Here is a 13,325-nt window from a genome sequence, read left to right on the forward strand (position 1 = left end):
CAATACTACAGTCAAAACAAAGACTATTCACATCACTCCAAAAAGTTCTTCTGGGCCCCTTTGTAGTTATTTCTCTTCTCCTATACTCCCAGGCCCTTGCAAATACTGGTCTGATATCAGTTCCTGTAGTTTTACTTCTTCTAGAGTACTATATAAATGAAATCATACAGTATCAGCCATTAAGTCTGGTTTCTTTCACTTTGGAGAACACATTGGAGATTCATCCATGTATTTATGCGTATCAGTGGTGTGTTCCTTTGCATTGCTGTGTAGTATCATGTTGTATGAATGTACTACAATTTGTTTATTCATTCACCAGTTAATGAACGTTTGTTTCTCGTTTGGGCAATAATGAATAAAGCTGCTGTAAACAGTTGGATACAGTTATTTGTGGAGACCTATGTTTTTATTTCTTAGGGAAATACCTAGGAATGAGATTCTTGGTTCACTTGGTAAATATACATTTTTTAAATAACAACTTTATTGAGGTACAGTTCACATACCATAATGTTTATCCTTTGGAATTATCTAATCCAGTGGTTTTTAGTATATTCACAAAGTTGTGCAGATATCACTATCTAATTTTTAGAACATTTTCATCACCTCAAAAAGAAACCCCATAGTCATTAATCACACCATGTTTTTCTCTCACTCTTGCCCCGGCAACCACTAATCTTTCTGTTCCTATATATTTGTCTATTCTGAACATTTCATACAAATGCAGTTATATAATATATAGCCTTTTATGAATGACTTCTTTCACTTATCAATATTTTTAATATTCATCCATGTTGAGCTGGTATCAATACTTCATTCCTTTTTATGGTTGAATAATAGTGCATTGTGTGGATAATACCACATTTTATTTATCTGTCCATCAGATAAGTTTTTGGCTATTATCAATAATGCTCTGAACATGACATGTAAGTTAATAGATACCTTAGCAGGTGTAAAATATTATTGTTTTGATTTGTACTTCCCTAATGACTAATATATTGAACATATTTTCTTATGGTTATTGTCATTTTTAAATCTTCTTTGGAGAAGTGTCTCCTCAAATTCTTTGCCTGTTATTTAAGTTGAGTTATTTTGCTTTTTGTTGTTGAATTGTAGTTCTTTATATATTCTGGATGTTAAGACCTTTGTATATATGATTTAAAACCATTTTTGCCCGTGCTATGGACTTGTCTTCTTCTTTCTTAATACTGTCCTTTGAAGCAGGAAAATTTTTATTTTGATAAAGTCCGGTTTATCTGCTTTATCTTTCGGCATTTGTGCTTTTGGTATTAGATATTTTCTAAGAAATTTTATCTAATCCAAGATCACAAACAGTTATATCTGTATCATCTTTTAGTGTATGTTTAAGTTTATAAGAAACCACCAAACTATTTTCTGAAATGACTATACCATTTTTATGCAGATTTTTAAATGTATTGTTACATTTCCTTTTAATAACGTAATGGAAATTTTAAGCAAGTCACTTTTTTTTCTTTAAAAAACAAATGACATAATTGGAAAACTATTTGTAATACATCACAGAGGACTATCCTTCATTATTATTCAGAGAGCTACTATAAATAAGTAGGCAAATATTAATAAGTATAAAAATGGATTTGAACAGAAAGGAAATAAAACTAACTCAAACATATGAAAAGACGCTCAACATTACTTACGATAGAAATAAAAATATAACTACACTGGGATGCCAACTTTCACTTATCAGATTAGCAAAAATGAAAAAAAAACCATACATGAGTAAACATGGAAATATAAAAATTTGTCACACAAAGTTGGTGGGAATATAAATATATATAACCTTAATGAAATGCATTGCATTATTTATATTGCAAATGCATATACCCCAGGACCCAGCAGTTCTATTTCAAGGGATTTATCCTGTAAGAGTACTTGTACATCAGTATATTGCAGCATTATTTACAATAGCAAATATTTACAAACAGCATAAATATCTTTGATCAGAAGCCTGTTAAAAAATTAGCATTCATCTATGAAATAGAGTATTTCTTTAGCCACAAAAAAAATAATGAAGCTCTGTATATAGTGTTAAGGAAAGATCTCCAAGATCTGTTATTAAAAGAAAAAGGCAAAATTTGGGATATATGCATGTATGTTTTTATTTACTTATATTCGTAGGAAATATTCACTGGTTATACTGGCTGCATGCAAAAAAGGAAATTGAGTGGTTGGGAGACAAGTGTGGGAGAGAACTTTTTGCTGTATATACTCTTGTATACCTTAATTTTTTTAAACCATCGTAATATATTTACCTATTCCAAATACTGTAAATACATTTAACCAGTGATAAGAAATTAAGAAGGTTGGAGAAAATGAAGTGTTCCACTTGCATGGTAAATCTTTCCCAATGTAACAGGCAATAGATACTAAAGGCTCTCTTATTTCAGGTAGAAGCAGTAAGTACTTCAGTGCAGGACTCAAGTGTACTTGTACAGAGAAGCACGCTGGACCTCATACTCTTCTGTTTTCCATTCCACATGAGTCAGGTAAAACATTAATAATGATATTAATATAAGGAATTCTTTGGAAAATCATAGGTTCCTGATGTGTAGTTATTTTTTAAGTTGGATTTAAGTTGAATTCTTTTGTTTTATGAATGGGTAAGCGCAATACATAGTACATACAATACATGCAGAGCTTGAACTCATAACTCTAAGATAAAGAAACGTAGTGAGATCAAGAGATGAACACTTAACCAACTGAACCAGGTGCCCCCAACAGTTCCTTTTTTAAGGAGTAGAATTTGTGGAAATTTTGGGTTGTGGGGAAGTTTATTAATTTGCTCAAGAATATGGGAATTGAAATAGATTATTTCATACCTTTAAAAAGAGTTCTAACCTATAAGAAACAAGAGATAATCAATGCTAGCTCTGAGTGAGGCAGGACTCTGAGACCCAGGCCTTCTGCTCAGCTGTTATGTCTGTCCTTTTCTTGGCTTGGCGATTTGGTGATGTATGTCAAACTCTTAGCAGAGTTGGCTGTTTAAAAGTCAAATATTCAGTCACTATGACATTCTCTAGTACTTTTATTACAAATGAGAACAGTTAACAAATCATGAGTGAAGTGTTTCATTGGTGAAAATGTAATCTATGTCTTCATTTTTAACCCACTGAGCCACCCAGGCACCCCTCAATGTCTTCATTTTTAAAGAGGTAGTCTGAATTCTTTTGAGTTCTAAACTTTGATGAGTTATGTAGAACACCAATATGTGAACATTCAGAATGGAAGAACAAAAGTAATAAGATGGAAAATTTCTACCTTGGAAAAGGATGTTTATTTCTAAAAAGTCATTAGCAGAAAAGACTATTATTTGGGGGTTTGTAAGAACTATGGTTAGTAGATAACTAGTGAATTTTCATTATCTGTCATGCTCACATTTTTCTTTATTACTTTATTCAATTTGAAATTGAATTATTAATAATTGGAGAATTTCACACTTCATTGCCTATTGTCCCTAATTGGAACATAAACTGTCTGCTTTGCTGTTTTTGAGATTTTCCACTCTTAAACCAGAGGCTTTTATTGTATCTCTTGCTTTTCACAAACACCTGCTGGGACATCAGCATAGTCTAAATTTATCAGTACAAGGGTATGCAAACAGCTCATCAGGTAGTAATGAGTTCGACTTTTTTAAAGATTCATAAAAGAAAGCAAAGAAGAATATGCTAAAGTAATGTATATGGCATAAAAGCCTAAAATATTTATTACATGGGTCTTTATTGAAAAAAATGTATTGACCTTTACTCTTAAGCTTTCCCATTGTTTTCTTCCCTTCTAAGCATTCAGCATTATTAGTCGTTCAGTATACTGATAGGTGACTCAGCAAGATCTGAGGGATTAAGTCATGGTAGATTTAAATTGAGAAGAACTTAAGTTTGTAATCTCATTAGACCAGTATTTCTCAACCTTTTGTTTAGCTGAATTTTCTTTGATACTTTTTTAATATACCAGCCAGAAGATTTTCTTAAGCCTTATCTTTTATAATTTGTATAATAAAACCAATAACTGTTTGTTTTTTTTTAAATAGGTCCCCTACCCAGACCCAGTTACATCTTCCCCCTATTACTCTACTGGATTTTTAGGTTACTGAGAATAGGGATGAAGACAAATCATCTTTGTTCCCCACATTTCCTCTTTTCATATCTTTCATATATAATAAATTTTAAGCAAATACTGATTGTAATCGTAACTTAAGAGAGCCTTCATTACATTGTCCCAAAAGTGATTGCTGTTAATAGCTTCAGCAGTTAATGGGTTCCTAGAATCTCTCTACTTATTTCATGGAAAGTTGGCCCAATCTCTAATAATAATTCCATAGTAGGAATGTGTGGTAATGTCAACGGTAGTCAAGAAGTGACTTCTTACTTTCTTAAGAGTAGTTTGGGAGAGGGGAAGGTGCATGGGTGGCTCATTCAGTTAAGCAACTGACTCTTAATTTCAGCTCAGGTCATGATATCAGGGCCCTGAGATGCAGCCTGTATCAATCTCCACACTCAGCAGGAAGTCTGCTTCTCTTCCTCTCTCTCTCTGTCCCTGCCCTCTCCCCACACGCTCACATTCTCTAAAATAAATAAATTTTTTTAAAGAGAAATTTTGTTTTTGTTTTCAAAATATGATTTGGAGACATTAGTATTTTTTAAGAAAAAAAATTTTTTTTAATTTATTTGAGATTGAGAGAGAGAGCAAGCACATGTGCAGAGGGGAGGGGAGAGGGAAAGAAGGAGACTCCCTGCTGAGCATGGAGCCAGACAGGGGGCTTGATCCCACAACCTTAAGATTGTGACCTGAGCCAAAATCAAGAGTCCAACACTTGAAAAAAAAAAAAAAGAAAGAAAGAAAGAAAGAAAAAAAGAGAGAGTCCAATGCTTGACCAACTGAACTACTCAGGCACCCCAAGACATTCATACTTTTCAGGATTTGTGAAAATACCTGTAATCTTCATATCTGATGTTAGATCAGCAGTTCTCAACTGCTTTAGTTTTAGGACCCTATTACACTCTTTAAAAATATTGAAGATCCTGGGGTGCCTGGGTGACTGAGCTGGTGAAGCATCTGCCTTCGGCTCAGGACATGATCTCAGGGTCCTGGAATCACGCCTCATGTCCAACTCCTCCCCCCTGCTCGTATGCTCTCTCTCACTCTCTGCCTCTCAAATAAATAAATAAAATTGATGATCCTGGGGCACCTGGGTGGCTCAGTTGGTTAAGTGTCTGACTCTTGATTTTGGCTCAAAGAGTGATCTCAGGGTCTCAAGGTCCTGGGATGAAGCCCCACTTGGGCTCCCCACTGAGTGAGAAGTCTGCTTGAGGATTCTCTCTCTCTTCTTCATCTGTTCCTTCCCCTGCTCATATGCTTGCTTGCACGTGTGTGCCTGCTCACTCGCTCTCTCTATAAAATAAATAAGTCTTAAAAAAGAATATTGAGGATCCTAAAAAAATTCTTTTGCTGATGTAGGTTATATCTGTTTAAATCATTAGAAATTAAAACAGAGATTTTTAAATATTTACTAATTCATTTAAATACAACAGGTAACAGATGACTCAGTCAGTTGGGCATCTGCCTTCAGCTCAGGTCATGATTTGGGGGACCTGGGCTTCAGTCCCAAGTTGGGCTGTTTGCTAGGTGGGGAGTCTGCTTCTCCTTCCGTGCTCTCTCTTTTTCAAATTAATAGGTGAAATCTTAAAAATAAATAGAAATAAAGATAACAGTAACAAAGTTATCATGTTTGTCTAGATAACATTTTATAAAGTAACTTTGCCAACACATTAAAAAAATTGGTGAATAGAGAGAGTAGCATTGTTTTATTTTTCCACAAATTAATATCTGGTCTAATAGTACAGAGCAGAATCTGCTTCTGCGATCAGTCTTATGGTTTTTTTCTTTTGGTTTAAATATATGGAAAAAAAATCTCTCACTGATACATAATTGGAAGAGAGGAAGGTTTCAGCAGTCTTTTGTTGTTGTTGTTAAAATTGTTAAAACAGCATATTCTTCTATACTACACCAAAACTCAGTAAGCTGTAGTTCTAAGAAAATTAATTGCAATATGGAATCTGAAACCAAATCAATGAACTTTTCATATTCTGTTTCATGAAAATCTGCTGATCTGTCTTGTACTTTGAATACATCTTTTACCCAAATAAGGTTTTGTTTCTTTGCTGGGCATGGGGTGGGGCTTGAACTCAGGACCCTGAGATCAAGAGCTTAGCTGAGGTCAGGAGTTAGTCGCTCGACCAAGCCACCCAGTCGCCCTCAGACACACTTTTGTAACATCATGATTGGTTATTTGGAAATGCTGCTTCAGTGAATTATGCAAATCTTCCAGAGATTAACACAATAACAGACTATCACATTGCTTACTACTACCACCAATCTCATGGGCAAAGTTTTTTAGGTATTGGAAAGCTTTCAAGCTTATTTAATTTAATTCAATATGTACTATTTCTAGCCAAATACATATTTTCTAAAATTCTAATTTTCTTGGGGTGCCTTGCTGGCTCAGTTGGTAGAGCATGTGACTCTTGATCTTAGGTTTAAGTTTGAGCCCCATGTTAGGTGTAGAGATTACTTAAAAATAAAATTTTGAAAATACTTCTAGTTTTCTCTTGGAAATTAGATGAAAAATGAATCTCAAAATTTATTATCTGTAATGATGAGTATTAATTGTTTTTCTTGAACTGACAGTCTCACTTTATTTTTGAGAAAATACTGCCATGTGTTCAAGCCTGAATAATTGTAGTTTGTATCATCAGTCCCTCTTTCAGTTAAAAGTGGTACAAAAATGGGTAGTACACCTCACAATTCAGTTACTCAGGTGCTCTTCCTCAAGATATCCGTCATGTAATGTCCAAAGTGTTTTGTGTATACTCCCCATTTCATTCCACAATATTAAAAGACTTCTGTGCAGGGGCTAGTATTTAACAAAATAAACTTTTTTTCTGCTTCATTTACAACATTCCTAAGTGAAACTGACTTTTTCCCCTTTGTTTTTAATTTTACTGTAAGTACATGAGAGTAAAAAATCCCCTGTCTCCAAGTACAGTAAGTAGATGCCACTGCTGTATTTCTTCTGTTCATGCTCAGGTGCCGCAGGTTCACCCAGTATTCCTGGATCACAGCAAATGTCAACACATCTCAGAGGGCAGATAGCATTGTGAAATTGTTAGGAATTTAGTTTTTACCTCGTGGACCTCCTGTAAGGGTTTTAGAAATCCCCGGAAGTTCAGGAACCACACTTTGCTTAGAATTGCTTAGATTAATAAAATCAGATGAGTGACCACTTTTTCAGCTATTGATGATCTGTGTTCTGTAACATCTCAGTTAAATTTCTAAGATTCCATTAAAACAAATAAACTGAGTGAATCCTTTTCCACTACTGTCAAGGAGCATAGTACTGAAAAGTTGACAAGTCAGTGATTAATAAGTCTCTTCTCAAAAAAAAAAAAGTCCACTCTCTATTCAGATGAGTCACTAACCAGGTATTTGAATTTGGTTAAGTACTCAAGTCCCATGAGGCTCTGGTTTTTTATTCTAGAGTGATTTTTAGACTAGTTGATTTCCACATTACCTTCTAATGTTCAGATTCCAAGATTCTATTCTAAAGTGATTATCTAGTAATATCCTTAAAATTAATAGCTATTTAATTAGCTGCCTTCCTTTTATTTTTCTTTTAACTTCACCTCTTTTAGCTAAAACCAGACCTTCATTAGGAAATCATTTTTTGAACATCTAATAAGGCTGTTAGGAAAAGAAAAAAATGAACTTTCTCTTTAGAAGATCTGGAGTAAAATTTAAAAAATAAGCTGTGTTAAAGGTGGATTTGGGTATAAAAGCATTCATTATATATATTTTTTATTTTTCTATATGTTTGAAAGACTACCACATAAAAATGTTTAAAAGGTTAGGAAATGAAAGACTTGGAATTGATGAAGATAGTGAGCTTCTAACGTAATTACTGGCAGTTGACACCAGTATGAATGTGAAAGACTGATTTTCTTGAATCTGTTCTATTTTGCTCCATTTTTGTTTGATTGTTTTATGTCAGATCTTGCTAATGTTGGATAGGATAAAGAACTTTAAACTGGAGATTAGAATAATTGAATTATGCAACTAAATAGCTGTGCTACCTTTTCTCACTGATTTGTAAAATCAGTAATTTTTCCTGATCTGTAAAATGGAAGTAATCATTCCTGTGTTTGAACAGTCAGATCAGTCCTATATGAAATTACCTCCCAAGCCCTAACATTCTGAGTACATGCAAGGTGGGATTGTTTTAAAGGGTAAAGAAAGGAATGTGTTTTTGTATATGATTAAGTACAACCACATTTCTAATTTTTTCAGGCCACTCGACCAGATATGATCAGGATCTTGTCAGCAGCCCTTCACGTAGTACTGAGGAGGGATATGTCCCTGAACCGGAGACTTTATGCATGGCTTCTTGGTAGGTGTCTGATGTGTATGGTCTTAGCTGAGGAAAGACAGAGGGAAATTTGCCATACATAAGTATTACAAGTTGTGTGTATGTCCTAAATGAAGAAATTCATAGTCTGCCTAAATAGACAATAAAAATATAAATAGTGTGTTATATGAAGAAATTTCAAAATCTTTTAAACCATAAGTCATGTTTCCTTGGACAAGATTTTTCTCTTACAAATTGAGGCTGTTATACTGTGAGTGTATAGACAAAGAAAGATAAATTAATAACTGAAGTAACATAATTTCCAAGACTTTGAAGTCATCAGAGGAATCAGAACAATTACTATTAACCTGCACATGGTTCCTTACCTGTCTCGCACTCAAGCAGTAAGTTCCTTGTTCTTCCATACTTTCTGTGAGTGTTTGGCCTGTCTTCACAACTCCTTACTGCCCAGAGTGAAAAGCTACAATGTAATTTTTCTTGGATTTTCTGAATCTTCAGTTATTTCACTCTTCATAAGATTGAAAAAAAAAAATAGAGGATAATGCTAGAAGAATACTAGGATACTTATGTATTGAATTGATTTCCCTTTATTAAACTATCTAAAATGATCTCTCTTGCTGACATTGATTGGGCTACTAATTGGTAAGTGTTTGGTGCTGTTTTTGAGATACTTGCTGTTTTGGTATTTAATGAACAACAGTTTTGAGAATTCCATTTTAATTTTTTGTGCTGTTTGTTTCCATGGAGGTTTTGATAACAACGGTGCTATCATAGGACCCAGAAGCACAAGACACAGTAATCCTGAAGAACATGCCACTTATTATTTCACTACCTTTTCAAAAGAATTGTTGGTCCAGGTAATGAATGCTTTCACTCTATTTTTTGGTTACCCCCTGATCAATGGAGTTACTCAGCAAATCTAAGAAAAGGTCCTGCCTGAATTAGTTCATCATTGAGGGGTGGAGACAAGACTCACAAATATCCTAAGAATGACTATAACGAGTAAATGATTACAGTAAAATGAGTAAGTAATCTTAAGATAGACTCTGTAAGTTCAGAAATTTTTTCTTAACTTTGTTCTCATGACTTTATTAATACGTAGTTTCATCTTCTCACCTGTCTGCCCTATGAATTGGAGCTCTTCCAAAAATGAGCTAGGACCTGTGTTATTTTTCCTCTGAAGTCTCATGGAAATTTGGGTTGCAAGAGGAATCTAAATGTGGTAAAACTACTACTGTAATGGGAAGCTTAAAATGAGCCACAGTTTTCTTTTATTTTTACTTTAATTATGAGATATTCGAGATAACTTAAAACAAACAGAAAATAAATGGCATTTGAAGCATTTTTAAATGAGTGAGGTTTTAAGAATATAGCTTTGAGTTACCAGTGGGAAGACAATTGCATAGTAGCAGACACTGTCAATGGTTCTATGGCATACTTTGGGGCCTGTTGATGGTATTAGGTGAAAAGTCAAAATAACTCATAAATTTATTTTTTTAGATTTTTTAATTTAACTTTTCCACTTTTTTTCTAGAGAAAATGTAAGCACTCTTTTTTTCCCTCAAGACAATTGAATATTAACTTTTTTTTCCCCCCTTGGCAGGGGAAAAAGCTAACTTCAATGAGAGAACTTCAGAAAAGCAATAGATGTAAATCTCCATTATGGTCATACTTAAATTATTTCTTAAGAAGACGTCTTTGCATCTGTTTATTTAAATGACTAATATACTTTTTCTTTTTTAAAGGCAATGGTGGGGATCTTACAAGTGAATGGATTTGGAGAGGAGAGCACTTTAATGCAGGATCTAAAACCTTTTCGTATTTTAATCAGTTTACTTGACAAACCTGAGCTAGGTAATACATACCGTCCTAGGGCAAAAGATCATGTGTGGTTGTTTTGTACTGTTTCATAATAAAAATAAGACAAAGTCATTACAGAGAGAAATTTCTGTATTTTGAGGTGGCTTTCAAATATAAGTTCTCAACAATTTCTTACCTCAAATTTACTGTAGAACATTAAGAGATACAGATGTATACATCCAAGCCATATGTTCTCATATTTTATCTTATGCTATGTATGTACATATAGATACATTTTACCTTGTACTCTATATGTAATGGAGGAGTCATCTTAAAAATACTATCTAAGCTCTTCTTAATTCTGATTAAGTTACTGAAGCATTTATGATTTGTCATGACTGTGTCTTAGAGTTCACAAGATTCAAGGACTAGACAGACATATCTGGGTTCTGTCCCTCAACTTGATTCCCCACATCCCCCTTGTTTTGTGTGTTTTCCCTGTCTTTTTTGTATATTTCCCAGATATTAGATATCTCTATTGGGAAGTTCGTTATGGCATGTGAGAGAGGAATTAAGAAAAACCAAAAATATTAGAAACAATTAAGTGAAATAATAAAGTATGTAATTTTATTAAGTTACATGCAAGTGTTTTAGCAAATATGAATGTCTTCTCACTAACTCTTAAAATATAAATGAAGAATTTTAAATATAAAAATAATTTGAGTTGCATTGTTGGCTTTGAGAATTTATTTTAGCTATCGTGAGTTAATAGATGAATTCCAGAAGTTTTTTTAAGGAGATTAGCATCTGTTGTAGCAAAATTTGCCTTGTGCATTTTTGTATCATTTAAAATAACATTAGTACTAATATAAGTATTTATTGAATACTCACTATATTCTGGGAACTATGCTTCTCACCTTACAAATATTTTTTCCCAATCCTGGTATTATCTTCATTCTAGATGAGGAAACCAGAGCTCAGAGAAGTTAAATAACTTTTCCAAAGATATTGCTATTAACTGCCAAAACACACTTCCTTGATTTTGTAATTTTTGTTATGTCAGCCTATTGGTAAGCAAACATTTGTTCAGCTCAAAATGCAAAGTTCAGTATAGCTTCCAGAAAAAAAAATTTTTTTTTTCAAAATACTAGTTTTAAAGCATCCTGTGATCAGGCCAATTTGTAAATAATCCTGATTTGTCAATGCTAATTAATTATTGTCCTTAATATGTATATTAATTTTAGGACCTGTAATCCTGGAAGATGTCCTAATTGAAGTATTTAGAACATTATATTCTCAGTGCAAAGCAGAATTGGATCTTCAAATGGAGCCACCCTTCAGCAAGGATCATACTCAGTTAAGCAGGTGGATTACCAGAAACCTAATAAGCATGATATGTTCTCGCTTATTAATATTCATGAAGTAGACACTGCTCTTATTAATATTCATAAAGTAGACACTACTCTATGAAATTTTTGTTCTGAATGATTACATCTGATTTGAAATATGACTGTATTGGGCAGTGTGAACTCTCATAATTAACTGCACTGATCTTTCAAACAGGCATTTTATAGCCTGGCTACTATACAGTGGAACTACCGCATTCCAGCATTGGTTTTCAGTCTGTCTCGTTAGAATACTGAAGTTTAGCAATTAATGTGAAGATATAGATTCCAGGCAATTTATTCACACTTTCCAAACTCAGAAGTGATTAACTGCCACATGTCAGTTGGGGATGAAAATTGTACCTTGCTTGGTACTAGGCTTGGTTGTTTTCATGGGGTTGTGCGTCTTGGTTACTTGACACACTCAGGAGACCGAATTATAGTTCAGAAGAAGATTGACCGTAGAGTTAAATGAGTCAAAGGGCACCAGCTGTTCTTTCAACAGGTTTTTTTTTTCAAATTATGGTTATTTCTTCTTACAGATATATATATATATGTATTTTTCAATCCCTGGGGAAAGTCATGTAATTTTAGTATATGCTTTTCTCCAAGTCAGTGGTAGATTCATGTTGACATGGTCTTACTTTTTCATTTCTTCTCTACTTTCAGCAGCCTGCCTGTCTTCCAGTCTCATCTATCATTATGACAAAGGTTTCAAGACTATAGTTACTTTTACTGAATTTGCATTCCATTTGTGTCTCCTTCATGGGCTTTGGAGATAACCTGGGCTTTCCTAAAACACAGTTTTACACATTAAAACATTTTTAGACAGTTTTTGATTTCTGATAAATATTCCTGTAATTTTTGTTTGAGAAGTTAATATTGACTACCTTGGTATTCAATTTCATTCTGTATTCTGCCTGATAATCTGTATTGCCCTATAAAATATTTAGTTAGTCTTTCATGCTATAATATGCTAGTTGTATTGATAGTACCTCACTATATATAAAAACAACTGTTGTAATAGTTAGGACGGTTGGCAGGAGATGGTAGGTAGGTAGGTGCTTTATAGTCCAGAGGTTCCCCACTTGAAATGTTATTTTTCTCTGATGGAATTTCTGTAATCTTTTAATTTCAGTAATCAGCAATTTACAGTATTGTTTTTCAGCTAAGAATAATGATTTTCAAGGGAAACAAAAGAATGTAATGCCAAATTCACAGGCACTCAAAGTTCAAAAATAACTTGCTCTTTGCACAGTTACAATATCTCTTTGCACAGATATTTTTTCTTATAGGCTAATTTCTGATCTTGATCATACATTTGAGTTATGAAAACCTGAATTTGGAATAGTAACTACACATAAAGTGATAAAATGTCAATGTATAAAAATTACTTGTGGCCATTTTTTCACTAACAAGTGTTCTAGCAGCTGCCTAGGAATATGTACTACCCTAACAACATTGCACTCAAATTTAATTCTGAAAAAAAAATGAATGTTAGTATTTCTTAGTTTTTGTTTCTCTTTTTCTTTTTTAGTAAATTAAGGGAAAATAAGAAAACAGCAGAGCTGATTAAAACTGCCAACCTTCTCTTTAATTCCTTTGAGCCTTATTATATGTGGGATTATGTTGCACGTTGGTTTGAAGAATGTTGTAGGTATGTCAAACTGTTCTATTTGTTTTAA

At 33.5% G+C, this 13,325-nt stretch overlaps 1 protein-coding gene across 9 annotated transcripts in view; it reads left to right on the forward strand.

The window, feature by feature from the left end:
• DOP1A (DOP1 leucine zipper like protein A) overlaps nt 1-13,325 on the forward strand; it is a 101,338-nt gene that overhangs the window by 41,838 nt on the left and 46,175 nt on the right. For 7 of the 9 annotated variants that reach the window (XM_059400985.1, XM_059400989.1, XM_059400988.1 and 4 more), the window contains 6 exons: nt 2,424-2,522; nt 8,377-8,476; nt 9,203-9,312; nt 10,201-10,309; nt 11,500-11,620; nt 13,178-13,297. In XM_059400985.1, coding sequence (XP_059256968.1) covers nt 2,424-2,522; nt 8,377-8,476; nt 9,203-9,312; nt 10,201-10,309; nt 11,500-11,620; nt 13,178-13,297 — 659 coding nt within the window. The remainder of the gene's footprint in view (nt 1-2,423; nt 2,523-8,376; nt 8,477-9,202; nt 9,313-10,200; nt 10,310-11,499; nt 11,621-13,177; nt 13,298-13,325) is intronic. The other 2 variants (XM_059400987.1, XM_059400990.1) reach the window with 1 other exon arrangement.

The sequence above is a fragment of the Mustela nigripes genome, chromosome 5 (genome assembly GCF_022355385.1).
Source record: "Mustela nigripes isolate SB6536 chromosome 5, MUSNIG.SB6536, whole genome shotgun sequence".
Lineage (NCBI taxonomy): Eukaryota > Metazoa > Chordata > Mammalia > Carnivora > Mustelidae > Mustela > Mustela nigripes.